Here is a 27,841-nt window from a genome sequence, read left to right as displayed (position 1 = left end):
CTAACTCCCTGTTTCTACTTGCAGCCAGAAGAGCTGAGAGAAATCATAGAGAAGACAAGGGAGATGGAGCAGAACAATGGCCACTACTTTGATACAGCAATTGTGAATTCTGATCTTGATAAGGCGTATCAAGAGTTACTTCGGTTAATAAATAAGCTCGACACAGAACCCCAGTGGGTGCCCTCCACCTGGCTACGATGAGAGCAGTTCCAAGGGACAAATGGACTTCAACCTAGTTACCTTTCCAAGCAGACCATGTGTAGGTCTGCCCAATTCTAGTAAAAATGCATGTGAGCTCTAGACCTCAGTGGCAGCATCCTTTGCCAGTGAAATTGCGTATTACTGAAAAATACGCTCATCAGCTTGTGAGCCAATTTAACTGACCTAAAGATTATCCAGGTTTTCTTTCTCTGTGGTCTAGAAATGGAGACCATATCAGTACTAAATTCTAAAGCTTTAGAGAGATTTTTTTTTTTTTCTAGCAACTACTTTTATACATGAATCCACTTTTTTTTAACTTAGAATCACCCTTAGGACAAGGATTTTAAGTGTGTTTGTGTGTGTATATATATATATATATAGTCCATGCTGTCACATAGTTATAAATATGAATGTTATTTAACACTTAACTTAATGACTTTGTGGGACATGATGCTAGTTCAGGAGCATAATTCTACAGATCATTGGGCAAAGAAATAACGTACATGTGAAAAATGTCAATGAGAAACCTCTCTTGTTCAAAAAAATACACAGGATGAAGATGCTGCTCTGGTCTGGAGCTGCCCTGTGAGGCTTGAGTTAATATTTTATTTCTCAAACATTCCACTTTCTAATAGCACTGTAATTGAAAAATGTGTATAATGTAAATATCTCAATCCTTGTGTCTTTTTAGTCAAACTTTTAAAATCAGATTTGACTGCACAGTAATTTTAGGTCCAATCAAAGATGACTATTATATTGAATTTTTAGATGTGATATTTTTATGGCATTTTCTTTAAAACATACTGACTGATTGGAGCCGCTGTTTTTCACAGACCTGTAGAGATAGAAAGGCAGAGGTTATATTTTTGTGAAAATACATAGTTATAAGACATGCTGCTTGAAAGTCAACTAAAATTCTCATGTTTTATAACAGAATTCTAACTAATACAGACTGATGTGCTGAACATTGGAAGACAGTAGGGTTTTTTAATCTCTGCAAATGGTTCATGTTGTGGCTGTTGGACTAATGGACAACTAACTGGAATTAAAATAGCTGAATGTAGCTACTGTGTTATGAGTATTGTAATTCACTAGCCAATGTATTGTCACACATTTGCTCAGTACTGCAGTGAAAATATGTGTAAAACACTGGTAACTGACTGAGAAGTCACAAGAAAGGGGAATATTTTTAATGGTTAAAACAAAAAACTTGAAACAAGGGAACAAAAGGTAAGGTCTTTATCCTAATGCATTCTGCAAAGCAGGTGGGAAATCTCTGCATCCTCAAATGATTCTGGCTGTGAAGGTTTAACTACTGTGGCTGTGCATCTGTAGTAGGACTGTTGTTGCTGACACTAAATGAATAGTAGTATCTTGGCTGGTTTGGGTTTGGGTAGCACAAAGAACCTTAACTGTGAATATCTTTTAGCCATAGCGTTTCTTTGTTCCTACAAGTAAAACACTGGAGTTATGTCAATGTGTAGTTCACTCCTGTCTAATGTTGAAGGATAAAAAAAGTAGTTACTGTTTTCCATTTTGTCTTGCATATATTCTTTCTTTAAATGTTAGTAGAACAAATTCACACCCATAGTTAAAGAGCTCGAAGTATAGAGCAGATATAAAAAAAAAAATCATCAGGTAACTGTCCTAGGTACTGAACTAATAATCAGTACAATTTTGTATTGAAAAATTGAAGTATAGAGTGCATTCCTGTCTTGCTAGAAAGCAAAATTATTTGCTGGTTTAATTCATATTTAGGGCTGCAATTAATGGGGAAAGTAATGACGCTTCAGAAAGAAAATGGGGTGGAAACTTGAATATCTCAGTTCAAGTCAGTGTTAGAAATAATACTGTGCTACTGTTAGCCTAAGGGCTGGATATTCAAAATTATGGCTTTTTGCCTCACATTGCAGGCATGTTCTCCATTTCATCCATGGTTTATGACAACAGCAGTGTTCAGTTATATTAGAAAACCTATATTGGATCTACCCTTTTTAAAGAAAGATAGTTGTAGATGTATTAGGCTTTTGGGTATTGAATGTTTCCAGATAAGAAGGTGGAAAGCAGTAAAACATGTTGAGTAAGGTTAACCTAGCTCAGCTGTGTAGGTGCTGTCCAAATTCTGCCAGTCATAAGCAGCTCGAGGTGGCTGCTGAACCCGCTTAGGTATTCAGTGTTTATAGGCAGCATCAGTCTCAGCAGATCATGCCATTAATGTTATTTCATTCATGTTTGTCTCCCCAGTTTTTTCTGAAATGGTGTACAGAATCTGTTTTTATACAAATGAGCTTTTGAATGTAGACTTAAAGCATATTGCTTGAAGTTCAGCTCTACTCTTAATTCCCAAGGCACACAGAAGTCACATCCATAGAGAGGTGCTGTGATAGCTTTTAACCAGTGTTAGCTTTGTCTCCTGCTGAAAGAGCTCGAGCAGCACTGGAATACATACCTGGCTGTCCATCTGCTGCCAGCTTGGACCTGGAACTACCCTGTGTAAGAAATTATTCAGTCTTGTTTAATGAAGAATGTGTGCTAGTTCCCTCGAGAATAAAAGAAAATACATACAAAAGAAAATTCACTGGTAAAGCTCCTCAACCTTATCCCAGGCTTTTTAGTGAGCTGTATCAGACTGAAATGAGGGTATCTACATTTTTACCAGTCCATATTTAATTAAAAATAAACGTTAGATGAATTGCATAATTTTTGAATGTAATTAAATGGGACTTTTTAAAATATTAGATGGGGGTTCCATGCCTTAAATAATTAAGGTAACTTTACTGAGACCTGTGGTTAGGCCCACATTGTACTTTTATACATATATCTGCACTCTGTATTTTGAGACGTCATGAACTGCACACTAATGTAAAAAATGTAAAATATTTCTAGATTTAAAATAAATCACTGTACAATTTTACTTCTTGTAGTGGATCTTGAGAGTCTTCTTTGTGCCACATTGCTGAATGTGTGAAACATGCTGTGACCCATCAGTGCCTTACAGGATGTTCTATGCACCTTCTGACACCATCCATCCTGTGGGAGAGGCAGCAACAGGTCTGCAGGGCTCGTATCTTTCTTTCAAGCTGGATCTGTATCTTACAACAGACTATGGACTTACTATTCAGCTGTGCTGTCTGCAGCTTCACAAGAGAAAAGAAATGGCCTTATTATTCATACAATTCTAAAACGACTTTTTAAAGGTGGTAATAGAAATTTATTCCTTGCATTTACCCTGCATCTGCAGTGAAGTGCTGGATCATGTTTAAAACATGATGCTTACCTTGAATAGAATAGACTTGTAATAGTAGAAACCATAAACTACCATTATTTCTGGGACATGTGTTCACTTTGCTAATTGCAAACCAGCGTCTTCAAGAAAAAGAACATAACCAATGTGTTCAAGGAATGACTGGACGTGGCACTTAGTGCCGTGTGGACTGACAAGGTGGTGATTGGTCAAAGCTTGGACTCAATGATCTTAGAGGTCTTTTGCAACCTGAATGATTCTGTGCTTCTGTCTTTAGGAAAACAGTTCTTCAAACTGAGCAGGGTTTAGTGACAGGCTGCTGATAAGCCACTCTCCTGGACTCCACTCATCCATCAGCCTTGGACAAGAGAATCGCAGAAGGATGGACTGCTGTACATTCAACCCTGCTTTGCTTGCCAGCCTACTCAAGCAATGAGATTTGCAGCAACATGTAGCTAGATGATTGTTTCTATGTGCTTCTGCAGGAGGGAGCCACTTCTCCATAGTTACTTATTTAAAGCAGTAAAGATAAAAGTAAATATGGGCACAGGCTGTAAGATGTGCTCAGTGTGGTTTCCACATCAAAGGTAAAGGGTGAAGCAAAGGTTTTATTTTGAAATCAACACAAGCATTTAAGACTCATCTTCTAGCAACTCAAGCCAGACACCAGGTATTTTAGCAGTTAAAATTTACACTTGTTTCTAGCACAGACAGTACACAAGTTGGCAGAACCTCTAATTAAAACCGTAGATATTTTAGGCCAATGGTAACAATCGTGCAACAAGAATATATCACAGAAGACTGTGGATTTCATTAACAGGTTAGAAAACTAGTTTCCTTTACAGGCATTTGACTTCAGCTCAATGAGCACAATAAGTCGTGCTTATACAAGCAACTTGAACATTACTAGTTCAGCAGCAAAGAACATCACATGCATCTTCCTCCCTAAGTAACATTTTTCTCTGCTTGTACTAGGAAGGGGAGCAACTAGATGAATCTGATTAGGCTAATCCAGAGCCATCCTTCAAAAAAATAATCAAGTCATTCCTACTAAGTGAAGAAACAGGCTGAACATGGAATAGAAAGCTTTCCTGATAGTAAAGTATCTGACCCATTTCTGCCTTTCCTCCTATGGCTGTAGTCAAGTCCCCAGATTTCTAATCTCTCTGGAGAAATCCACAATCCATTCAACTCAAGACCTGGACACCAAATGAGAAGCCACATGAGTATCTTGGAGGCAACATGTCTTGAATTATACTGCAACTGGACATTCTGTGTTTTGGGTCCCCTGCTCCATATACAGCAACCGTGCAGGGTTACTCGAAGAGAAGGTCTTCATCCTTCTCTTCTGCTAAGAGATTGGCTGGCTCACTTTCCTCACCAGCAGCCCTCCGCAGCTCCCGTTCTTGATCAGACTTCTCTTTCAGGACTTTTTTCTTTTCCTGGATCTTTTTAAGCCTGTGAAGAGAAATGCAGCTTTATCTGCGAAGCAAATATGTTTTCATACAGCAGGTTAGTAGCTGTGCTATACAACTTGGATTTGATAAAGCCACCTGGAAAAGTTCCACAGGAAACAAAAATTATGTAACAAATACCCAGTTGGGCAAAATGCCAAAAATAAAAGGTTTTTATTGCTAGCTGCTGCAATTGAAAAACTTAAGCAAACTATAAATTATATTCTTGACCCTAAACACTACATTATACTATTCTCCTTGTATTTAATCAAGTTAATTCTTCTTTCATTCATTTCAGGTTTGACATTTTTGTTTTAGGTAGCCCAGAACATTGACTTTATTGGCAAAGGTGTCCTTAAAGCAGAACACCTCAGGGTACTGTATCACATCATTCCCTCTGGAAGAACAAGGACAGCTATGAACAACTTAATGGAAGGGATTCACACATAACTTTCAGACAAGTAATTGGTGAGTGCCTAGATCTGGAAACTAAATGTGCAGTAAGAATGAGTTCATGTTTAAGGATGTTTGCTGCTAGATTTGGTGAACAGTTCCCCTAACTCCCTTCTGAGGAATGCTCTACTTTAGGAAGAGACCTAGTCTAGTCTTCAAAAGTCTAGTCTTTTGAACTAGTCCTTTACCTGTAGAATTCCTCTCGTTCTCGTTCATCCAGTTCTGTGACAATATAAGAAAGAGTACGCTCGATCCTGGGAATAATCACTAAAAAATATATTAACAATAAGTTAGAACTGCTGTTGTATTAGCCAGGACGTTATCTAATGTAGTGCACAGATGTTGTTTGAAGTCAATCTAGTAATTATTTTTGCTAGGGGAAATTTATCTTTCATGGAAGATCATACTGTTTCCTGATAGACAAGTACACAAAACATAAAGTCCTGAGAAGTGGGCAAAATTTGAATTAAAACTATGCTCTTTCATCATTTTGTTTCAGAAACTTCTGTTCAGTATAGCACCTTTACTCAGAATTATCTCTGTTTAAAAAGGCCATAATGAAAACAGATATTCAAATACAACACAATCACATGAGAAAAGCTAACACACTAAACACAGCTTTAACACCTAACAGCACAAGCTCTGTGTCAGAATCATTTGTTGAAAGAAGAAGCCACCAAAATTATTTGGAAGGCTACAGAATTTCCAAGTCAAATTCTCAGTGATAAGCTGTAGTTAAGGCCTGTATGTTCAAAGAAGCCAGTCCATGAAAAACTGCTGAAAAGGATGATTTGGAAACATGGACTGAAATACAAAATTATTATTAAATCCAGGACATCAAAATTCAGCAACATGAAATAATCAGAAAACTCAGGACACTGCAGCAAAAGGAATCACAGTCAATATTGGGATTGTAGTAGTACTTAAGAAAGGGCAAAAAGCAAATTTACAAACAAGAATCCAAACAATAAAGAATTCAGATCAAAGAAAAATACCATGCTTCTGACATAAGGAACTGTTCCATCCAAAACCAAGAAGTCACCAGCCTTTCCACTGAGTACCACCATTAGAGTTTTAAAGTTTATTACAGTAATTTAAAGTTAAATATATTTTAGTTAATTGAAGTTTATGCTAGCTATTGGAACATCTTAATACACAGAAACATTGTATCATTTGCTTCTAGTTAACAGGCTTCACTAATTAAGTCAAAGTCACTAGCAGGGACTGCAGAATGTTTGTAAAACTTTCGTCCTGTAGGTTCTTAACACAATTTCCTGATTACTTCTTCATGTTTGCCTATTAATTTATCTCTGTGTCCTCCAGTCCATTCCACTGGGTTTTAATTTTTTCTTTCTTCCAATATGCTTAATTGTAATGTGTTCTAGAAAGCATTCTTGAACTGGTGAGAAGTTCTAACAAGAAAGAGTGGCTTCCTTGACCCTGCTCCTCATCTTGCATGGAGACAGAAAAATGTTATCCATCCCAAATGGAAAAATACTCACCATGTTCAATTGCATTCACACGTCTGTTTGTTATTTTAATGGCTTCATCCAAAGTAATAAAGGATGTCTGATGGAATGGGATTAAATAATTAATACATAACAATACAATATATAACAAACGCAACATTTCCATCAATTCTGCACACAAAACCAAATAGCACTTGGAAAGCCAAGTCTATAATGTAGCTTTACAAACTATGTCCTTGGTAGAAGCAGAATGTTTTCTATTAATGTCACTAGCACGCTGAATTCTGCACATAGTGGTTACAAATACCAACTCTCCAAAATAGTTTCTTCTTAGCATTAAAAAATAAGGATTTCTTTGAAGCAGCAATATGGCTAAAAAAGGTTTGCAACTTTGTATGGCACTGGGACTAGATTGGCTACAACTACTGAGAGATGATACTTTCATTTTAGAAAAGTGAGAAACCAATTAACCTGTTCTTTTTTAACTCCTACCTACCTGTAATGATGCCAGTTCCACAAGCAGCTCCACAGCTTTGGCATAGTTCCTCTTCAGTTTAGCCAGCTGTTCTCCACCTCTGGCCAAGCCAGTCAGCTCATAGCCTTAAAAAGAAAAATTGTTACTATTGCTATTATAGTGTTTCCTTACTAGATAAAAATTAATACTTTACACACTACAGGGATATAAAGAGCTCATCAAGTGAGAAGCTAAAGCCTTTGCCCATTAACAAATAGTCATTACAGTGGTTTATGTTGTGCATGTCTCTAGTAAGACTTAGAAGTCTCAAAATCTGGAAATATGAGACAAGTCTTCTCCTCACCCAAAAAATTCACCAATTTAGGAAAGCAGAATCTATATTAGAGTCCCTAATAATCCCTCCATGTCACAGGACCAGGGCAAAGCATCAAAGGAAGTAAGTACCCCTATGCCTATGATGTAAACCAACTTACCATTAAGCCATGACAATACTTCTCTATGAGCATGGAATAGTCATTAGTACATAAAGACAGAAAACACTCGGGTTGTACTTACTGTCCCCTCCTTCCTGGTAATGCTCAAAAACTGGCAAGGTCACACCTGACAAGAGTGAACAAAAATGCATGTAAGAGACATAAAAGGTTACAGATTTATTAAGTACAGCTCACTTTTATCCAATTTGCTTCTAATTATATTATGTCAGAAGCTTTGTTTATAATATATTCCTACATAGCTTGGAACTATTAAGTCATGCTGGTTCTGACATACAATAAGGAACTTCAGAATTGTGTTGAGTTTGTGGAGATCAGGACCCATGGAAAATTCAGGGAAATATTCTGGTTTATTCAGTTTTATTATATGTCTGTTTAGCAATATGTTTTCTTTGCTTAAGGAATATTTTAATCATTCAATCCTGATTTATCTGTCTGGATTTCTTCATAGACAATTGCTTGAAATTTATTTAACTTTGGGGCTTAACTCCTGATCTATTCTCCAGTAAAGTTCTGTGGAAGTTAAGCTTTGTCCAAAGATTTAGAAATTGGACTGCAGTTCACACACTTTCATTTTATTTTATGAGAGGTAAGAACCAAATACAAAAATCATAAAATGTATGTGAAAAAACCAACAAATTACAAGGAACAATTATTGTTCCTACAATTAGGTAAGTAAGAAAAAAGGAGACTGTGTTTGGATACATTCCTGCCTACTTCCAAGTCTCCTCCCACAATTCCCTTATGAGTTGAAGTACTTGTGGCCTGCAAAGGAATCACCTGCTACATTGTCTTTTTTAGCTCTGATCTTGACTTGTGCTTTGTTCACATTTTGGATCACAGTGGTACTGTAAAGAAGAAAACACAGATCTTAATCAGGAAAGTTGAAGTGGTTCATTAACTCATCAAAATATACAAGATGAATCAGTTATCAAATAGCTGCAAGGACCTGCAAAGTGCTGTCACAGTTCTCTATGCAATTCATTGCACAGTCTTCAAAGCTAACATAGAAACTGTGAAAGAAACAGGTTTCCAGCAAAGTTTGGAAAAGATGCATAGTCTATGAAATGTAACTTTAAAAATGTCTTAGAACAAGTTTACAAAGCATAGCCAAAAAACCAGCCAGTTATCTGGCAAATTATTTTACTAACATTGAGTCTAATGAACCTGTAAGATTTCTTTCACAATGAAAGTGAAGGAATTTCAAGACTTTAAATGCAAACCAAGGCCACAACATTTTGTTCATTTTAGTTTCTGAGTATTTGTTCTTTTAGACCATTAATGGTCTATCTACTATGATTTATCTACTAACTACTGTATTAACAAACTTGTACAATTCATCTTGAAGCATTCCAAACTAACTTAAGGTCTCCCAAGAACAGGTCACTACAGCTACCTCCTCTGCTAAAGTCCATTTTACTTACAGGGTGGAATCTGACTTGTTTATAGCTAAACACAGGGACTAGTTAGGACAGGAAACAGCCCTATATCCAAATGAAAGGGCAAAAAGACCTTTCTTCAGCAGCATGCAGATTACTACTGTGTCAGATCACTTGGCACTTCCCCATTAGTTGGTAGTACCACCAGCTGAAGCTTAAACACTTCCCCATACACACCTGAGCAACTTACACAAACACTCTGGACAGAACTGCAATTTATTAAAATATAGTTTAAGTATCCTGCTCGAGGAAAAGGATTTGTTTCCCCTCTTGCATGTTAGCCCCCTCTAGCCCTAGTGAGACAAAGGTCAGTAAGGTAGGAGATAAGAACAACTGGTAAAATCACTGTGTGACTTACTGGCAGAAAAAAGCACACATTAAATCTGTCCTTCAAATTCACAAGACCAAATTAACAAATTGCTCAATACTCTGAAGTCTTACTTCCCTACATTTTTGATTCCAAGCTGCAAAAAGCAACACCTTCTCAAACCAAGCACAAAAACAAAATTCTGTTAATTTTTCCAATTTGTTTAGCTTCCAGTGGAGTATATGTTTTCCTGCAGTGATGTCTCCCATCTTTATATATAATTCAGTTCATCTTGTCCACTGTCATATTTCTTTAGGTGCCTTTAAGAATCTACATTTTTTTCCAAAAGAGAAAATAATAATTTGTTGTAAGTTCTTTCCCATAGGTAGGACATCATCATGGAAGCCCAACAATCCTCACCTGAAATCTCCTGCTGTGAACTTTGCCTCAGCAAGTGAAAAGGCAGCTTCTCTCATCACCTCACCCATCAGCATCTTAGTCTGTTAAAAAAAAACAAACAGCAAATACAAAGCATATTGTTACTCCTTTTCCAGGATAAATAGCAGCATAAAGAAGAAATTTAAGAGAGTGAGAAAGTCCTATATGCATAGCTTACTCTCAAACTGGAAATTGTAATTCTCAGGTGACAGGCAAAAAAAAAAAGTCAGCTGTTTCACATTGTAGAACTCATAGAAACAGCAAAAGATTTGTCTTAATAATGAAATTCGATTACATGAGGGTTAAATCACAATGACAAAGTGGCTCAGTAGGAAAACACTCTTCTTTCACATTGTATGGAGTACTGTGGACAGCTGAAGTTGTTTTTCAATATACAATGTATGCAGTTTTGTCAAGCTGTACTCTCCTCCCGCTCCATTTTTTCCCAGTTTTTACAGATTTGTAGCCCTTGTAGCTAATAACCATGGTATTGAGAAACACCAGCCTCTGTGTGTGAGACAAGGTCTAGGAAGCAATGACAGAGTGATGAGAGCTTGTCCCCAGCCTGGTAACAAAGGACCACTGCTAACCATGGACACTGCAGCAGCTGCAGCTTAAACAATACAACTAAACCCATCTGATGTGGCAGAACAGAACAACACAGAGTAGGCTCTACTGACTGTCTTGGAATGCACAACAGACAGATATCAAGTAAAGTGAGGAGGCAAACAAAGGAAAATTCTTATTTACCTACCTCAATAATTTTCTTAAGGATCTGCCTGAATCGAAGTGTCAAAGCATCAGATTTTTTCTTTAAGAGGTTACGACCTGTTTGGGCTCCTTTCAAACGAGCCTTCATGATGGTCTGAGCCCTGGTAGGCAGAGGAATGAAGAAAAAATATCCTGCATCATCTGAAGGGATTAGGAAAAAACTTATGTGAAGTTTCTGACATGCATATGACTAAAATTATGAAGAAACCAAGAAACAACACTGCAGTAAAACAAGATGGCCACTTCAGGACAGAATTTTAGATTCCCATTTAAAATCATGGGAATTTATATTTATCTCCATCAGCAATGAAAACTACAGGGTTATTATCTGTGAAGTCAAAGCTCATGGAAAATTGACATCTTTCAGTCCTTCCATAATAGGAAATATGAGTTTTCATTCTTCTTCATGACTTAGAAGTACCCGAAATCAAACTACTCCAAATACCCACTGTCACTGACACTGGTATTGCTTTTAAGTTTTTTTACTGCCATGTGATCTTCTCAAAATTAAACAACACAACAAATTCTTCACATGGTCAGAATGGCTGATGCCATATTCTGATTTTACAGAGCAAGAAGATGCAGCAGTTGTACATTCTGGTTTTCCTTAGCTTCATATGCTGCATAGGAGATTTGCAAGCTATTAAAGACAAAAGCAGCAACAATTTAAAAGGGATATTAGTGACTGAGCTGTAGCTTTCATCTTTACTTCCAGCAGCACACTTACAGGCTTCTTGTATGAAATTATGAACTGTACTGCTTTCTTTGTGCAGCCACTGTGCACAAAGGACACTGCTCAAGTCAAGTTCTTACACATTTCCTCTCTGACCTTGGAAAAAGTACGTATAATTAAGATTCTATCTACACAGTGGAATCCATTACTGGCCACATCTACTGGCACGTGATGAGAATAGCTCCATTAAGATCTACCAAATAGGTATAACTCAAAACCACGAAAGCTTTATGAAAGTTTACGATTAAAAAATCAGAAAGTGAAAAGGCAACTTTACTTTCCCAACAAGCAGGTGTCTGTCATCACCTTGAACTACCCTGTTTGCTCTGTTCACCACCTGCAGAGACTGGCTGGCCTTCTAGTTTAAGCAAGATCTCACTCACCCTGAGAGTGCAATAAACAAAGTCTTGTTTACTCTCAAGGAAACTGAGAAGCTTCTGTAATTGAAGATAACCAGCACAGAAGTAGGCTCATACCAGCAAGCCACATCATAACAAAAAAACAAAAAAACAAAAAAAAAAAAAAGCCCCAAACCAACATCAAAAGTAAACCTTGTGAAATCCTCTTCTGTTAGTTAACAAAATGAGTTGTTGCAGACACAAGTCATCTTTATTTTGCCAGTCTAACTTATATTAGAACACTGGGAACACCAACTACATTATTGTCTATCACCTGGTTTGAAACCAGGCTTGTAAATATTAGGCCTTTGTACATGACCACCCTGATGCCACAGTGACACATCACCTCACAAAACCAGATACCTTCAAAAGTGATTGAAGTGCCCCCTCCTTGGACACCTAAACTGAATGAAATAAAGCACTACCAAAGAGCAGAGTGAGACCAGATGACTTAGTGCATGCAATAATGCATTTCTGGGTATGCAATAGTTTCTTTCTAAACTAAATTTCAAAACAGAACCTTTACCATGTAATGCATTAATCTTTCTGTATAAACTGTTACTGTATATGCCCTGAGAGGGAATAATTATTATTTTATGTTTGAGGTTTTCTGTCCTGTAAGGCATCCTTTTTTATTATAGAGATTATGTGCACGCATCAACCCACTTTTATGCCAGCAAATTTGAAACAGGCTTTCACCTTAAAGCAAAGTCTGTCTGTCCTGAAGGGTTCTGAAGAGAAATTGAACAACGTTAATAAACCAGCAATTTTATTCAAGTGTTTATGTTTGTTCCAATGTTGGCAGCTTTCTAAGCCTTCTCAGGAGACATCTGATTTCATGACGAATGGTTTGCTGTCTGGATCTGGAAAATTACCTGACTGTCCACTACACTGGGAGCACTTTACTTCCTTCTTTTTCAACACTGTGTGGCCAGCCTCTCGTACAGCAGTATCGTCTGTTGCAAAGTTAAGGGAAGCTGTGGTTCCATTTGTCCATTTTTCCTACACATACATTCTGCAAACGGTTCTTTTTTTAAGTAAGGTTTGCGTAATCACATGATTTTAAGTATCGCAGCCGGCATCTCCGTGCCGGCTCCTGCCCTCTGAGGACTGCCAGCGGTGATGTGGAGCCTGGGAGCCGAATCTGAAGTTTAGGAGCAGCGGCCCTGAGCGGCTCCATCCCCACGGAACCGGGGCAGCCCCGCTCGGCGGCGCAGCGCACACGGCAGGCGGAACCAGCCCCAGCGCCGAGCCCGATGGAGCCCTGGCGCCCCGGGAGCCGCCGCTCCCGCCGCCTCGGGCACGGCTCGGAGCCCCCGCGCTCCCCCGGGCGCTATCCCGACCCGTCCCGGCGGACACTCACATCCGCGACGGGAAGATCTCGATGCGGTCCTTGGCCGACATGGCTGCGGCGGGGCCGGCGCGGCTGTCGCTGCTGTCACCGGCGGGGCCGGCTCAGGCTGTCACCGCTGCCACCGGCGGGCCCGGCCCGGCTCTCGCCGCTGTCCCCGCCGCTGTCACGTGACTCGGGCCCGCCCCCGCGGGAGGCGGTGCCCGCGCGCAGGGGACCGAAGCCGGATGCCCGCGCGGCGCCGCGCGAGCCGCTCGTGGTCACGTGTCCCCCGCGCCGGCAGGAGGAGACGCGATCGGCTGAGCCCGCGGCTCTGGCCGCCCGCCGCCAGGGGGCGCTCGAGGGGAGCGCGGCCGCTCTCTCCCCGGTGTCGCGGCGCCTGCGCAGTGGGGCGGCAGCGGCCGGGCGCACGCGGCGGCACGAGCGGGGCCAGCGCGGGACTGCGGGGCGCGAGCGCGGCGCGGGAGCTCCCGGGCCGCAGCCAGGTACCGCCGGGCGCCCCGGGCGGCGCGTGAGCCCGCGGGGAGCGGCGCCGCGCGGGGACTCGGGGCCGGGCCCGGCGCCACCCGCCGCACCGCGCCCGCAGCTCCCGGGCCTCCCCGGCACCGCGCCGGACACGGGCTTTGCGGGGCGGCGCCCGTGCCGGCGGCGCTGCTCGGGACTGGCTCCGTTTCCGCAGACGTTGTGCGGCCGTGAGGGCCTCGGCTGAGGCGATCCTGCCTCTGGAAAAGATGAATCCCAGCTTCGGCGCGGTGGGCGTAGTGCTGCTCCTGGATCTTCCACAGGAGGCCAAAATAAAACCCTTGTGCCTGGGGAGAGAGGAGTGGAGTGCTGTGTGTGCTGAGCGGTGTTTGTCCGCTCTCGCTCGCTCGAGTTAATTGTTTTCCAGTGCAGCTTTCTCATGTAGCTCCTGAGTACTGGAATGATTGAGCAAAGCTGCATTGAGTGGACTAGAAAGCGGAACTGTAAAGTTTTCATTTTTAACCTTGGAGTTCTTCGTTCAGCTTTAGCTTATACAAAGTTATACAAAACCTTCAGAGTGTTCTTATAATGCTTTGCTAGTCTGTATTTCCCCTCTTTACAAGTTAAGAATGGAAATAAGGGTGGACATGGTCTTCTGAACTGTGTGGACATGAGGAAATAGCATTTCACATTACCTTCCTACTCTGATTTTAAATTTTCTTGTAGCTAAAGCCCTGGCACTGCTGTAAAGATCATGACTAAAAATTCAAAATGATGACTAAAACCTTCTGAAGGAGTGATGCATTTGGCTTTGCATCTTAGACTTCTGCTGCTCTAGAAAATTTTCTGTGTGAAACTTCAAGGCATAGACAACTTAACTAACCTAGTTAGATGTTGAGAAGCATATGGATTCGTCATCAGAAAAATAAAGCAGTTTAACCATTCCGTCTTAACCACACCTTGATTATGAGCTGTTGGTTATGCCCTCTTTTGTTTTTTAATGTATAATGAAGAAATTCTGTTTCTTTTATGTGATTTTTTTGGATTTTTTCCCCTCCTGAGTAGCAATCTGTTGGGGAGAATGTCTTTCCTTTTCAGTACTTCAGGCTGGGCTAGTTCTGTTCTGATTAATGCCTTTGCTTTCTTTGCTGATAGTTGGCCTCTGGAGCAGGTCTTGCAGGATTGCTGTGAACGTCTTGTGCTGAGTTTAAAAGTCATCTGGAGGCTGCTTCTCCTCAGTACTACAGAAGCTTCCATCTGTCTCTTATTTTCTTAGCCTCACATGCTGTCTTATTATATGCATAAAAAATCTTTCATGAGCTCTACATCCTTCTCTCCCATGTTCTCCTGCTCTCACAGTCCGAATGATGATCCTTCAGAGTCTCTTCCAATTCAGAATATTTTGTGAATCTGTGAAAATGTTACCCACTCATGAGCTGAGATGCATGTGAGGTGTTCAGTGCCCCTTTCCACCACTTGAAGAAACCTTTGCAGTGTTCTGTGTATAGGTAATATGACAGTTGAAATGGGTAATGAAGCCTGGGTAGCAGAGCTTTCTCTACATTAATGCAAAAAAATAGCATCTTAGGGAATGGTTGTGGTAATAGTACTTGAAATACAAGTTAATTTATTATTTAATTTCTGTTAAAACCTAAGCACAACTTTATCCTAATTGCTACTTTTTTCTGCCACTGTTTATCCTCCCCAGTCCTTGCTGGTTTATTGCCACATTTGTACTGTGTAATAAAATCCTTGGTTTTTTCTGCTCAAATTCCAGAATGCCGGGACTAAGCTGTAGATTCTACCAACATAAATTCCCTGAGGTGGAAGATGTAGTGATGGTCAATGTGCGCTCCATTGCTGAAATGGGAGCCTATGTCAGCCTGCTGGAGTACAACAACATTGAAGGCATGATCCTGCTCAGCGAGCTGTCCAGGAGACGGATTCGTTCCATAAACAAACTCATCCGCATCGGCAGGAACGAATGCGTTGTGGTCATCAGAGTCGACAAGGAGAAAGGTATCAGGGGATGTGCTGGGCTCTGTCAAGGTTGATTTCATGGGCAGAAATGCAGATGAGCTAGGCAGGTGTTCATGGGTTTTGCCAGGGCTACTTTTTTGGGCATTAAAATAAAATACACCTTAATTGACCATACCTATGATCATTCCTCTGTTCCTCCGTGTCCTTTGGGAATTGGGTTAATGAAAGTAAATCACATCAGTAAACATTTAAGTGGGTCCTCACCAGCTCAGTCAGTGAACTGTAGTGAAGTGGAATTTTCTTTTGCTATCTATGTAGATTTTGTAAGTCATCCAAAGAGAACAATCATTTGCTGTAGACATAAAAATCTAGGTGCTAAGAATTTAGTGCTCACCATCCTTGCTGTTTGTTAACAAGTCTCAAACCTTGTCAGTAAGGTGATGATAAGTATGTAATCATTGGGAATTCTGTAACTTGCAAGTTAAAATTGCACAGGCACTTTTGGGTTTTGCTGTCTTTTGAACGTTTGAGTCTTTGAAGGTTTTTTAAATGTCATTTCTATTGAGAACATTTCAGATTTTGATAATACTTTTCCACACAATCTCTAAAATCTCTATCCAGCTATACAGAAATAATAAACACTGATCACATGTCCTAGAAGTGTTACTGTTGGTATAATGTTTCTCAAGTTACATGCTTTTCTAGAATACTTCTGAAGCTGCAGTTAACTCTTGAGAATAAATAATGAATGACAGGATAAGGAAAAGCAGAGACAAAAGAAGGACAAGAATAAACTTATTGCAGATAAGCCTGAAGGGAAACAAGTTTTCTAACATCTCTAATGAAATTATACTTTTACAAATTAATTTTGTTTTCATATTAACAGGGAAACAAGTTTCCCAATATCTCTAATGAAATTATACTTTTACAAATTAATTTTGTTTTCATATTAACAGAGACACATATCTGGAATTCAACTAGTGGTCTTTTATTGAACTTATAGAGGAACCTATAGTTTCTGAGAAACTGGTGGAGGCTTTTTAAAATTTAGAAGAGAGTTCAAAAGATATTTTTTCATGGGCATTTATTTAATACTGAGCCTATTTTATTAGGAAACTGTTCAGAGCTAAAGTGGTGGGGTTCCAGACTTTTGAGCACTACAAAAATACGCATTAAATTTGCTTCTTTGTATGCTGGAGTGATTTTTTTTTCCCCAAACTATGTACAGAAATATAAAAATAGATCACTAGTTGCTGAGACATTAGGAAAATTTGCAGAAAAAATATTAAGATAGTAATTGAAAAGAATGATGTTCAAAAAATTTGTTACTGTAAGTATTTACAGTTGAAACAATTTTGTATCCTAATTTGGATCATAATTTGCTTAAATTCGTCAAGGTTTGGGCTTGTTTCTCTCTGTAGCAACAGATAGGGATACTGTAGGCAAGGGGCAAATCCTGAGCCTGAGTTCTCTCAAGTTTCTCTTGAATGTGTCCATCTTAGATTGCACAGTGGCTGATACTTAAAATCATCTTCCCCAACAGGTTATATTGATTTGTCAAAAAGAAGAGTTTCTCCAGAGGAGGCCATCAAATGTGAAGACAAATTCACAAAATCAAAGACTGTAAGTTGCCTTTCTGTATTTAGGCCTTGGGTATTTCCAGCTTCTCTCTTGAGCCACCAAAGTGCACAGACATAAGATAAAAGTAAAGCATTCATGTGTTAGGCATGCTGTGATTCTCATTTACTCATGCAAAGATACATGACCAGCTCCTGTGTCTATGAGTGTTACATGGTGTGCTGCTTATTAAGTAATTAATAGATCAAGAAAGATGTCAATTGAGAACTTACAGTGTAAAAGGGTATGTTTAAATGGCAAGAAATCCAGAAGTATGTGCTGGTTTAGCATAAGGGGCATCTTGTTTATTTAAAAGGTGTGAGGTAGTTTCAGGTTCCCATCCTTACTGGTGTGTGGTTTTAACACTTCCAAGTGGAATTTTTGTCTGCTTTGAGTATTTGGTTTGGGATTTTTAACTCTCCTATGTTGCAGGTTTACAGCATCCTTCGCCACGTTGCTGAAGTCTTGGAGTACACTAAGGATGAGCAGCTTGAGAGCCTGTTCCAGAGAACTGCCTGGGTGTTTGATGACAAGTACAAACGACCTGGATATGGTGCTTATGATGCATTCAAGCATGCAGTCTCGTAAGGACTTCTTCTATGCTTCTAGGGGTTTATTTCAAATTGCAGAGAAGTATTTCCTGATGTAGATCTGTCACCACATTCTTTTCAGTTGTATCATTTGGTTTCTTTTCCAGAATCAGTGTGGAGAATATACTGGTAAAGTAAATCTAGTAAATTTTGACATCAGTCTAAAAGAGAAAGAACCACTGGTCTTCATTTGTCTATCAGAATTTGCCTCGTTTTAGTCCCAGGCAGATTTTATCAGAAGTATCTAGCTCTATATCTGAAGAGATTTCTACTCAGAGCTGATTGTCAGTCTTCCACTGCCCAGAGAGCTTTTTTTCTGTTTTTAAATGCAACAAGCTGACTTGTTACTGCTCTCTACTTTCAGACTTAAAAAATGGGATCATAAACTTAGAAAATGGAATTATAAGTAGAAAGGGGTGGAAATTGTGATGCTAAGGAGGTATGCACTGAGATAGATTGCTTTTATTTTTTTAGTTTGATATTTTAATTTCCTTTCAGAATTGAAGTATTTGGTTTCCCTCTACCAATCTACCATGGAATTTTCAATCCTAAACTGGATTTCACCTTTGTTCTTTTACAGCACCTAGGTGTGTGAGTGATGAGCTGCAGTTGAAGTCTAGACAGCAGTAATGATGCTTTTTGAAATGGCAGTGACTCTAGGAAGGAGGGCCCTCGGCAGTGTTTTAAGTAGCTGAAAATCAGCTCTGCCTTTTGGGGGAAGAAACAGTTTGTGTCCTCATTTAGAATTAATGTGTTTGTTTCATATTGTAATGATTACTTTCTACTGGTAGCAAATTTACTGGTAAAGGGCAAATCTGGATATATTGCTGTAAAAAGAATTCCAGATCAGTCTTAGCTGATAAATACTTGGTTAAACACCTGCATAATAGATTAAAAAAAAAAAACCAAAAACCTCTAGTTACACTAACTGTTTTAGCTTCAGTTATCTACTCATGAAAAATCCTGAGCACAGGCCTTCTGTTGCTCATTTGCTATTCAGTTTGGAGCACAAATTCTGAAGCTGTCTGTTCTCAACACATCTTTCTGTCAGTAATGGCCTTAAGATTTCTGACTGTGGACTGTGCTTTTATTTGGTCCTGCTGTGATCCTACATAAATGTATAGCAGTGGAGTAGAACAATGTGGATATTGCTGCTTTCTTATTTTTGCTGGAGTGCTGGGTGAGATTTAGAATTCCCTCTAAGAATTTGGCTTGTTATTCCTTTCTTTGTACTGAGGATTAGTGTTTTCGAGTTTCATACAGCATGATACCCATGGCAGAAATTGGACAGTATATTTATCTTCTAATCAATAAAAATTAAACATTGGGGAACCTATTGTTGGAAGCCTACCAAATGCTTTTAACAGGTGGATTTAACAGGATAGTTTGGAAACAAAGCAGAATTTGTATGCACCATAACTCACTTGTGCCATACAGCTTCATATTTTGATCTGTAAAACCTGTATGTTTGTGGGTTCTGTTTGCCTGATTGTCCCTTCTACTCTCTATACTTAAAATACAAAACCATGAAAGATGATGTTTTATTAACACCAGAGACCCATCTCTTGTAATACAATCTCTCTGGCTTTTGGGCCATTTTATTTCATTTTTGCCTGTTGGTAGTATTGTAGTCTAATATTTTTTTCAGAAACTTGTCTCTGCAGAACAGGAACTGGTTTTGTGAGTTTTTTGGTTATGTTCTTTGTTTCAGATAGATTTGGGATAGATTTAATTCAGCAATAGAAAATTGACACCACTTCTTTCAAAAAAGAGCTGCTAATTTATATTGGTAAACAGCAGAAGAGTTTGCTTCTGGGATCTCTGAATATGAAACTATTAGCTTGGGATTTAAAGAGCCTTTATCTTTGCTTTACCTGAGAATGTAGCCAGCAGATAAGTATCTGTCTGCAATCTAGGTACTGTTGAAAACAAGTACAGAGTAACATGGAATGAGTATGGGTTTCTTTGTTGAATAACAAGTATATTGCATTTGAATGAAACACTAAAATAATTTTAAAACTCCATTTCGATAATACTTTTATGTGGTAGAGTTTATCTTCACGTTGGAGGAAATGTAACAATATCAGGAAGCTGGATACTTGTCACATTCTATTTATCGCATATAAAGGGAGCAGGAAAAAAGCCATTCCTTTGCTTTAAAAAAAAAGGAATCCTCATTAAAAAAAAAAAATCATCATTTAGATGAATCCTTCCAGGAACAGATTGAGTAAATTATTTACCTGCTGTGTTTACTAATATAAAATACTTTGAAAATAGATGTGTTCATTTTCTTGCAATGGGTTTTTAAGAAATTACCCTGTTTTCTTCAGCTAGTAGGTATCTAGGATTATTTGTAAGAAACAGAACTAGTACCAGGAGTTCATGTTGTGTTATGTTCCTCTTCAGTATAACTTCTGTGATGTTGCTTTGTTTGGCTCAGAGACCCTGCAATCCTGGATAGCCTGGATCTGACAGAGGAAGAGAGGCGTGTATTGATTGACAATATTAACAGACGTCTGACACCACAGGCAGTCAAAATCCGAGCTGGTGAGTTCTTCCCACGTGCTCCTTGATTGATGCTTAGGTTGAGGTGATGTATCTTGTTGCAAACTATAAACTCAGTTAAAACTTAAGGTTCATTATGCTGATATTTGAATGGAGCTGTTCAGAATTAAGACACCTTAATCAAGGATTGCTTTCAAATTGCCTGTGTGGATTCTATCCCAAAGTGCAAGGTGGTTTGGCTTTTATTTTTTCCTCCCAAAGTGCAGATTCCTTGGAACACAGATTGGTTGTCATGATAGATAATTCAGTCTGTCATAAGGCATTGCTACACAATGGAACTAAATGTTTACTGCATCTACAATATTCTTTTTCATTATTCAGAGTTTCAAATTAATTGATTCCCTGACAGGATGATTGAACTCTGTCAGCACAGCCACAGCTGTATTGCTTTTATATCTTCATCTCTCCATATGAAGTACAGAATTGTTGGTGTTGTATTCATTGGATGAGAAGTGAGTGAATATGAGTGTATAATTTTGTATTCCAGTTTTCAAAGCACAGTGTAAAATGTTGCGCTGTCTAAAGAATTTTTAAAAACTCTTACCTCAACTTACAAGTCAAGCAAATGTAATACCTTCCTCAGATTTGGGAGCTACTGAGGCTCTCATTGTGGATAAACCTTGGTTGCTAAAAAGATTTATTAAAGCTTAAGTTATAAAACCTTAAATATTTGGCAGCTCTTGGAAGCGGTAAAATTTTATTATTTGTATTTCTCTGTCATAGATATTGAGGTGGCCTGTTATGGTTATGAAGGCATAGATGCAGTAAAAGAAGCTTTGAGAGCAGGCTTGAACTGTTCCACGGAGAACATGCCCATCAAAGTGAGTGTCAGTCTTAATAATGGAGTCAAAAGCGAAGTTTTCTGATGCACTCAGGCACCAGTAGTATGCAATTGCTCTGCCCCATCAAGTCATGGGACTGATTTCCAACACTTCTCTAGCAGGGCTATAACACACTTCCTTCAGCTGGCAGTCCTTCCTGTGGTTGTGCAGTGCTTTTCAAAGTTTGGGAAACTGTATTTATTCTGTTCATTTTGTTGAAGTCCAGTATTGGCATAGAACATGCCCACTGTTCCTTTATGCAGTCTTAACTAGGGAGCAGTACATTTTATTTTCAGGTGTAAGATTGTGTAAAAAAAGGAGTTTGCTCCACTTTTGTTTGAGTGTTGGTAGAATGGCTGCTGTATCCAGGCCTAGTTTTTCTTCCACAACAGCTTATTAGGTGTTAAGTGAACTCCTGAATAAGTATTTTTGAAAAAACTTGGAAGTACTCTATCATTTGAAAATTACTTTCTATAGTAGTCTTGTAACAAAAGAAATAGTTTACTTACTCAAGCATCATAAAAAAAGAAAACATATGGGTTTTAATGCTTTGGTCTAACTAGGCATAATATATTTTCCTTTGTTACTGAGTTTGCTTTTCTTCCTGATCTTTACAATGTGGTAGATTAATCTGATAGCCCCTCCTCGTTATGTGATGACTACTACAACACTGGAGAGAACTGAAGGACTGTCTGTTCTGAATCAAGCCATGGCTGTAATAAAAGAAAAAATTGAGGAGAAGAGAGGAGTCTTTAATGTGCAGATGGAGGTAAGAACAAATTACATTCTAAAATAGAACTTTTTTCCTTGTAATATTTTTAAAGTAGAGCAAGATCAGTAGTAGCAAGAAGTTATTAAAAAAAAACAGAAAAATCAGAACCTCTGTGTTCCTGAAATAAAATATATTTTTCCTGGGTTTTATTGTGTGACTTTGGAACATATTTTATCTCTTGCTCTTTATGTAGAATGAGAATCTACAAATGATGTGACCTTTCTTTATGACAGTTTGCCATGTGTTCTGGTTTGGTTTTTTTCAGCCTAAGGTGGTCACTGACACAGACGAGACTGAGCTTGCAAGGCAGTTGGAGAGACTGGAGAGGGAAAATGCTGAAGTGGATGGGGATGATGATGCTGAGGAAATGGAAGCCAAAACAGAAGACTAAATATTCTGTAACTTAGAAGAGAGACCATATGAAAACTTAGAAACCCCATTGCAAACACTCTGGACTAAATTATTCCAGTATTGGAAACTTCAAATATTTCAAGTGTTTCCCTGTTTTAAAAAGACCAAAATATAAAAGGCTCTTCTAAATAACATTTGGTGCAGCAACTTACACAAATTGAACCCTTTGTGAAAGGAAGGTGCCTAGTCAAATTCAAGACAGAGATTTGGCCAGATGGAGTTTGCAGCCCCATTCTTAACACTTTCATACATAACAATTCCTAATTGGTGATTACAGCTCAGTGCATCTGTTCATGATCTTTCCTGGGAGCAGCAAAACCAAGCAAGTGGAACAGTTCTATACAGAATGTATTTGAGCAAATATTCAATAAATTTCTGGGCTATGTAACTCCAAGGTTTTGGTTTTTTCCTCCTCTTCTGTCACAAGCCCTAGAGTGGTGTGAATGTAAAACCTGTAGCAATATGATCAATGGGTGTCTCCTCTAACATTGAAAGGGCTTTCTTTTGTTTGCTTTAAATCAAGCTGAGAATGAGTGGAACAAAACATTTTACACTAATGTTTTACTTGCAAGTTTGTTGATGCAGACTTGTTTAAATTAGTATTTCCTTTGTTTATCATCTGCATTTAGGGACCAAGAACTTGAAAACATTGAAAATAGTTTCTTTCCATTCCAATAAACATAGCTGATAAATGAAAAACTACATATAGTTGCACTTTTCTCTAATAGGTGAATATAGCAGGAGCTTTAATGAACTTGGATGCTTCAAAATGGGCAGCACTGTCTGTGAGCTCACTGCAATATAACCTTCAGTTCTGCCTACCCTGTATCACATTTACACTGAACTGAGATAGTCACTCTAGAAAAAACTTTATCTTCTCTTATGAAGAGAAACAAGATGTAATTTCTAAATTGGAGTTTAAAAAAATAATTTTAAAATCCTATTTTTCTTTATCAGTGGGAATTGAGGGGAAACAATTGTGCTTTTTAAGTAACCTTTCCAACTTGCTCCATTTCTAAATGTGTTGGTATTTTTTTTTCGTTATCGTGTCCCATACTACTCATTTTTTTCCTTAATATTTTATGATGCTTAATATTTTGTGATGAGGGAAAACAAATGAAGAATGAGGCTTTGAGCCTTAATTAAGCATTCTTATTACTGCCATGATACAAACTATATACTTGGGAGGTGGTATTGCCATAAAAGGCATTCTTTAAGAGCTTAAATATTGCAATGTGTTGCTTGTCCATGCTGGGTATCAGAGAAGTCCATGTGTGCTCAACTCTGATAGTAAAGCAAAGCCAAAAAAGGTAAATAACTTTCAGTCTTTACAGAATGTTGGAAAATACTTGAATGTGCAAATTTGCAAAATGAAGAAAAAAATATTTTTAATCGTTTTCTCAAATGGTCTTTTTAGCAGCTGTGTATGACAGCCTACCAACTGTGCCCATTCACTAAAATAGTGATGTGACTTCTGTTAAGCATGATAGGTAGATATTCAGAGTAAGGAACAAAGTGTTTTTAAACTGTCACCATGTGATCTCCATGCCATGATAATGCTGTAAAGGAAAAAGGACTGACGAGTGAGCCGGGCATGCTCCAAGGAAGGAAAGAGTGCAGCAAAGGGATTACAGTTAGTATAATCTGTGAGAGCTGTTTTGGTGTGTTAATTGGTGAGCATTATTTCTGTCAGTAACTTAGAAGTTTGTTAAATTTCTTCAGTAGCTACCAGACCTTTTCTAATTAGAGCTGGAATGTGCTGGTGGGTAAAATTCTGAGTTGGTTCTGGGTGCCTGAAAAAAATGACTTAAGATGGTGAGGGTGACAGCAAAGCAGGTTCAGATAAATGCACTCCAATCACTTGTCATCCTGGCAGAAACAATCAGGCTCTCCCAATTTGTTCTTTTGAGCATATTTTGACCAAGAATTGCATTGCAGAAGCGGGAAGGAGGAGGTATAAGATGGTTGTTCGTGAGGGAGTATGGGGGCTTTGCTGAGCTGCACCACTTAAAGATCTCAACCTGGCTCTTTTTCTATTTGTGGAACTGCCTTTGCTTACCAGGTGCTTAAAAGAAGGGGTTTTTGTGAATGCCTCTGAGTTGCTAAATCCGGGCAGCACGTTGCTGCTGTTCATTGCTGCTGTTCATTGCTGCTGTTCATTGCTGCTGTTCATTGCTGCTGTTCATTGCTGCTGAGCTGTTTGCGCAATTGTAGTCACAAGGCCAACATCTCCACGTGGTGGCCTTGTGGGGCTGTTATGGTTTGTCTGGTTTTTAATACAGTGACAAATCCTGGTTGTTTTCTCTCTGATTTTGGCTCATGGGTTTTTTCTTTAGGTGCAGTGAAGCTTATGTGTTGTTCTTCAGAGCAGAATCTGGACTTTGATTTTTAAGAGTGTAGACAGTGAAACAACTGTTTCCAAATATTTCCATCTTTCTACAGTTAATTTTTAAATTGCTGTTGTGTGAGAATACTATTGAATGGTTGTTGTCTTTCACTTATATCTAGAAATGTTTCATCATGCTTTATTTTGATGTAGTTTGTTTTCATCATGTTTCATCCCTAATCCACTAAAGGAACTAATTTAGTGGGAATGCTGCACTGGAGGGCTAAGTCTTAAGAAACTGCTTTGAAAACTGCTGTCTGTAATGTCCCAAAGCCATGTGTGACATGATGATACATGCTGAGCACCACAGAGCATGGGACGGGGTTTTCCTTTGGGCAGGTTCCCTGAATCAGCTGTGTGAGACTTCTTGAAGGGCTGAGTGGGAGGTACCAGCAGGGTCTGCCAGCTGAAACAGCCCAGCCTGCACTCAGAACTGTGGAGGCTGCTCCTCCCTCCCCTGTATCCCTGAGTAGCATCCTGTTTTCTTGAAGGCAGCTCTTCCTGGCCATCCCATTCCAAATTCTATAGCATATAAAGTATTTGGGAGTCCCTTTGAAGGCAAGAAAATGTCAAGCACACAACTGGTGGTTTTTTTGTTTGTTTTGGGTTGTTTTGTTTGTTTGGTTTTTTTTGTTATAAGACTATATTGATGTGGAAAGCACTCTAAAATAGGTCTGAGGAAATGGGTACTCTTCAGTGAGTTGTGGATGTGGAGCTCCTTAAGCTTATACAGATCAAAGCCTGTCCTTTCCCACCAGAAGAGTTCAATGCCAGGACTGGCATTCCCAGTCCATACATGAATACGACAGCTCAGATCCACTGACTCGTTTTATACTCCCTGACCCTGACAGATCTGTGTTTACTCAGCCTCAGGGAGCAATACAGGGGCATTTTCCAGCCGTGATTAACTACAGAATGAGACAGGGAGGAAGGGGCGTGTACATGATAAATATCCAAAGTCAAGGAAGTGAAGGCTCTATGTAAGAAGTAGTTGATAAGAAACCTGTTACTTAATGACCAGCTGAAGGGAGGTTTTCTTCACTTTTCACCAGCAGTTTGACAATAGAATTCTTTGTTGCTAATGTTAATTTTGCCAAGATCTGTCTGCGGGGTTGTGGGTGGTCTGCATGCTGGAGAAAAGGAGCTTGTTAGATCTTCAGTGAGGACTGCTTATGGAACAATTCTGAGATCACTGTCTGAGTGAGAGCCCCCTGCAAGCTTCTACCTGTCCTCCCTAGCATGAAATAGCACCTTGAATAAATTGCCTGCAGTAACAAGCTGAACAATGTGAAGTCAAACCTCAAATACCAAATGGTGGAACACTATATTCCTGAAGCTGGTTATATAAGGAGTGCATGTCCAGGAAATGCATGCAGCAGTAATGTTTCTTGTAAACCTGGACTCAAGTTTTCTTTTTTTCCCCTCCAGAAATGCTGATGTATAAAACGTGAGCTGAAATTTTTTTTCCTGCTGACTTTATCAGGGTTTTTTTTTTCCAAGATTCTGCTTCTGAATATAGCTTTTATCTACAAATATATATATTTGTGTGTATATATATATATATATATATATATATATATAATATTACAGAGATGAAAATTATTTTTTCTATAAACAAAAAATTGGTTAATTTCTGCTTTATTTTAAGACTACAATTATATTTTTTAAAATTACAAAAATTTCCATTGGTAACTTTTAAAATATTACATACCACCAGCAAAAAGTACTTTTTCAAGTGTTCTGTTACTTACTTTAGGTGGACTGAAGAACAAACATACTAAGATAAGACTTGCTGAGCCTGTTGCCTCATAGCTGCCTGCCTTTTCCCAAGAGGCAAAAGGTGTACAGAAGGAGCTACATAGATAACTTCTGCTTTTGAAATCTCAGCCAGCATGTTTTCTCTTTATACAGAATCAACTTTTCTAACTTCCAGCAGTGTTTAGTCACCCACTGTATTCTCATGGCCTCTGCAATACACTTCTCTGGGTTTTCTCCAGTACAATGCTGATTCCAATTCTTCAGTGTCTTGCTATTCCCAGCTAAAAGTTATAAAAAGGTATAAAGATAAAGAAATTATTTGTTTGTTCCTTTTCCTTAGTGCCCCTTGATATTGGACTTGGTGTGTTAGTGACCTCTGGACTGTACATAGCAACGAGTGCTTTTGTTTATTTGCTATACTTTACTTTGTATTTCTTGTCACAGCCCATAGCTCTGCCCACATATATAACCTTAACTTCAGAGAGAGTCATGGAATGCTGGCAGTACAGCAAAGGCTAGTTCTGAACAGCAGCACACTGAAATATTAATACTGGTTCACTTCATCAGGAGATTTGACAAATCTATTACACAGATTTGTCATGGTGGCTAAATTTCAAAAACACAATAAACATCTAATGTTGTATTTAGACACAAAAGGGGCTCTGTTTCAAGGCATTCAGGAGGTACAAGGGGTCACTGCAGTGTTAAGGATTAGGCTTTACTAAGAGCCTGCTTATGTAGATTTAGGATGAGAATCTTGGTTTATATACCATAGGGTCACTGAAAGTAGAGTGGACTTATAGGTGCTTTGGAGCTTCTTTGGGAAAACAATTTTTTAGCTAAAGAAGTTACTGTAAGATTTATAAAAGTCTCCTTGTAATCCTATGTTACACTTAAAAGTTTGTGCTGATCTGTAAAACTCCTGAGACGTGGGTTTGTTAGATGAGAAATTTTAAGTGGTAGTTGTTTAGTCTGAAGTTTTGAGGAATGTGGTTTTAAAATTCTGCTTTCCTCCTCCCATGCAACACCTGATTTGTCATTTTCTAGCTGCTCATATTGGCCAGTTCGCTCGTGATGGTTTTTTGCTCTACTAAATTCTGTGAAATTCTTTCAAGATCTTTTTTAGACATTCCTTTGTTTTAGTTCCCCGAGGGCAGGTAATACATCAGAGCAAGCTCTGTTTAACTAATGTTTCAGAGGTAGGGAGGGTGGAAAAAAAAAAAAAAAACCAGGAAAGGGAGAGTGCGTCACAGGT

The 27,841-nt window shown here is 38.9% G+C and overlaps 3 protein-coding genes across 8 annotated transcripts in view; 2 read left to right on the top strand and 1 right to left on the bottom strand.

The window, feature by feature from the left end:
* The window catches only part of PALS1 (protein associated with LIN7 1, MAGUK p55 family member), a 53,465-nt gene extending 50,350 nt beyond the window's left edge, over positions 1–3,115 (top strand). For all 5 annotated transcript variants that reach the window (XM_079309661.1, XM_079309662.1, XM_079309664.1 and 2 more), the window contains one exon: positions 25–3,115. In XM_079309661.1, coding sequence (XP_079165787.1) covers positions 25–201 — 177 coding nt within the window. In that variant the 3' untranslated portion in view covers positions 202–3,115. The remainder of the gene's footprint in view (positions 1–24) is intronic.
* Positions 3,116–4,033: 918 nt separating this feature from the next.
* On the bottom strand, positions 4,034–13,493 carry ATP6V1D (ATPase H+ transporting V1 subunit D). Its single transcript, XM_079309689.1, has 9 exons — positions 13,237–13,493; positions 10,726–10,843; positions 9,954–10,033; positions 8,568–8,635; positions 7,852–7,896; positions 7,318–7,421; positions 6,855–6,921; positions 5,541–5,619; positions 4,034–4,903 (listed from the first exon to the last, which is right to left on the bottom strand). The coding sequence occupies exons 1-9, from the start codon at positions 13,275–13,277 to the stop codon at positions 4,762–4,764; spliced, it is 744 nt and encodes a 247-aa protein (XP_079165815.1). The 5' UTR covers positions 13,278–13,493; the 3' UTR covers positions 4,034–4,761.
* Positions 13,494–13,563: 70 nt separating this feature from the next.
* On the top strand, positions 13,564–22,836 carry EIF2S1 (eukaryotic translation initiation factor 2 subunit alpha). Of its 2 annotated transcripts, none has more exons than XM_079309685.1 (8): positions 13,564–13,709; positions 15,464–15,705; positions 17,210–17,289; positions 17,716–17,867; positions 20,314–20,420; positions 21,162–21,259; positions 21,885–22,028; positions 22,297–22,836. In XM_079309685.1, the coding sequence occupies exons 2-8, from the start codon at positions 15,465–15,467 to the stop codon at positions 22,420–22,422; spliced, it is 948 nt and encodes a 315-aa protein (XP_079165811.1). In that variant the 5' UTR covers positions 13,564–13,709; position 15,464; the 3' UTR covers positions 22,423–22,836. The 2 variants fall into 2 exon arrangements, with proteins under 2 accessions (XP_079165811.1, XP_079165810.1); XM_079309684.1 differs by lacking the exon at positions 13,564–13,709 and adding an exon at positions 14,084–14,244.
* Positions 22,837–27,841: the final 5,005 nt, after the last annotated feature.

Source organism: Erithacus rubecula (genome assembly GCF_903797595.1).
Source record: "Erithacus rubecula genome assembly, chromosome: 6".
Lineage (NCBI taxonomy): Eukaryota > Metazoa > Chordata > Aves > Passeriformes > Muscicapidae > Erithacus > Erithacus rubecula.
The sequence above is the reverse complement of the archived record's forward strand: the minus strand, read 5'-3'. Positions and strand labels throughout refer to the sequence as shown.

Bases quoted from the DNA above. Each gene is read 5' to 3' on its own strand.
- ATP6V1D (XM_079309689.1), bottom strand. From the start codon at position 13,277: ATGTCGGCCAAGGACCGCATCGAGATCTTCCCGTCGCGGAT. The intron at 10,844-13,236 runs GTGAGTGTCCGC...TCTGCCTACCAG, and splicing joins GAGATCTTCCCGTCGCGGAT to GGCTCAGACCATCATGAAGG. The intron at 7,897-8,567 runs GTGATTCCTTTG...CACTCTTGTCAG, and splicing joins TAAAAAAGACAATGTAGCAG to GTGTGACCTTGCCAGTTTTT.
- EIF2S1 (XM_079309684.1), top strand. From the start codon at position 14,147: ATGATTGAGCAAAGCTGCATTGAGTGGACTAGAAAGCGGAACTGTAAA. The intron at 14,245-15,463 runs GTTATACAAAAC...CTCAAATTCCAG, and splicing joins TCAGCTTTAGCTTATACAAA to AATGCCGGGACTAAGCTGTA. The intron at 17,868-20,313 runs GTAAGGACTTCT...TGTTTGGCTCAG, and splicing joins GCATTCAAGCATGCAGTCTC to AGACCCTGCAATCCTGGATA.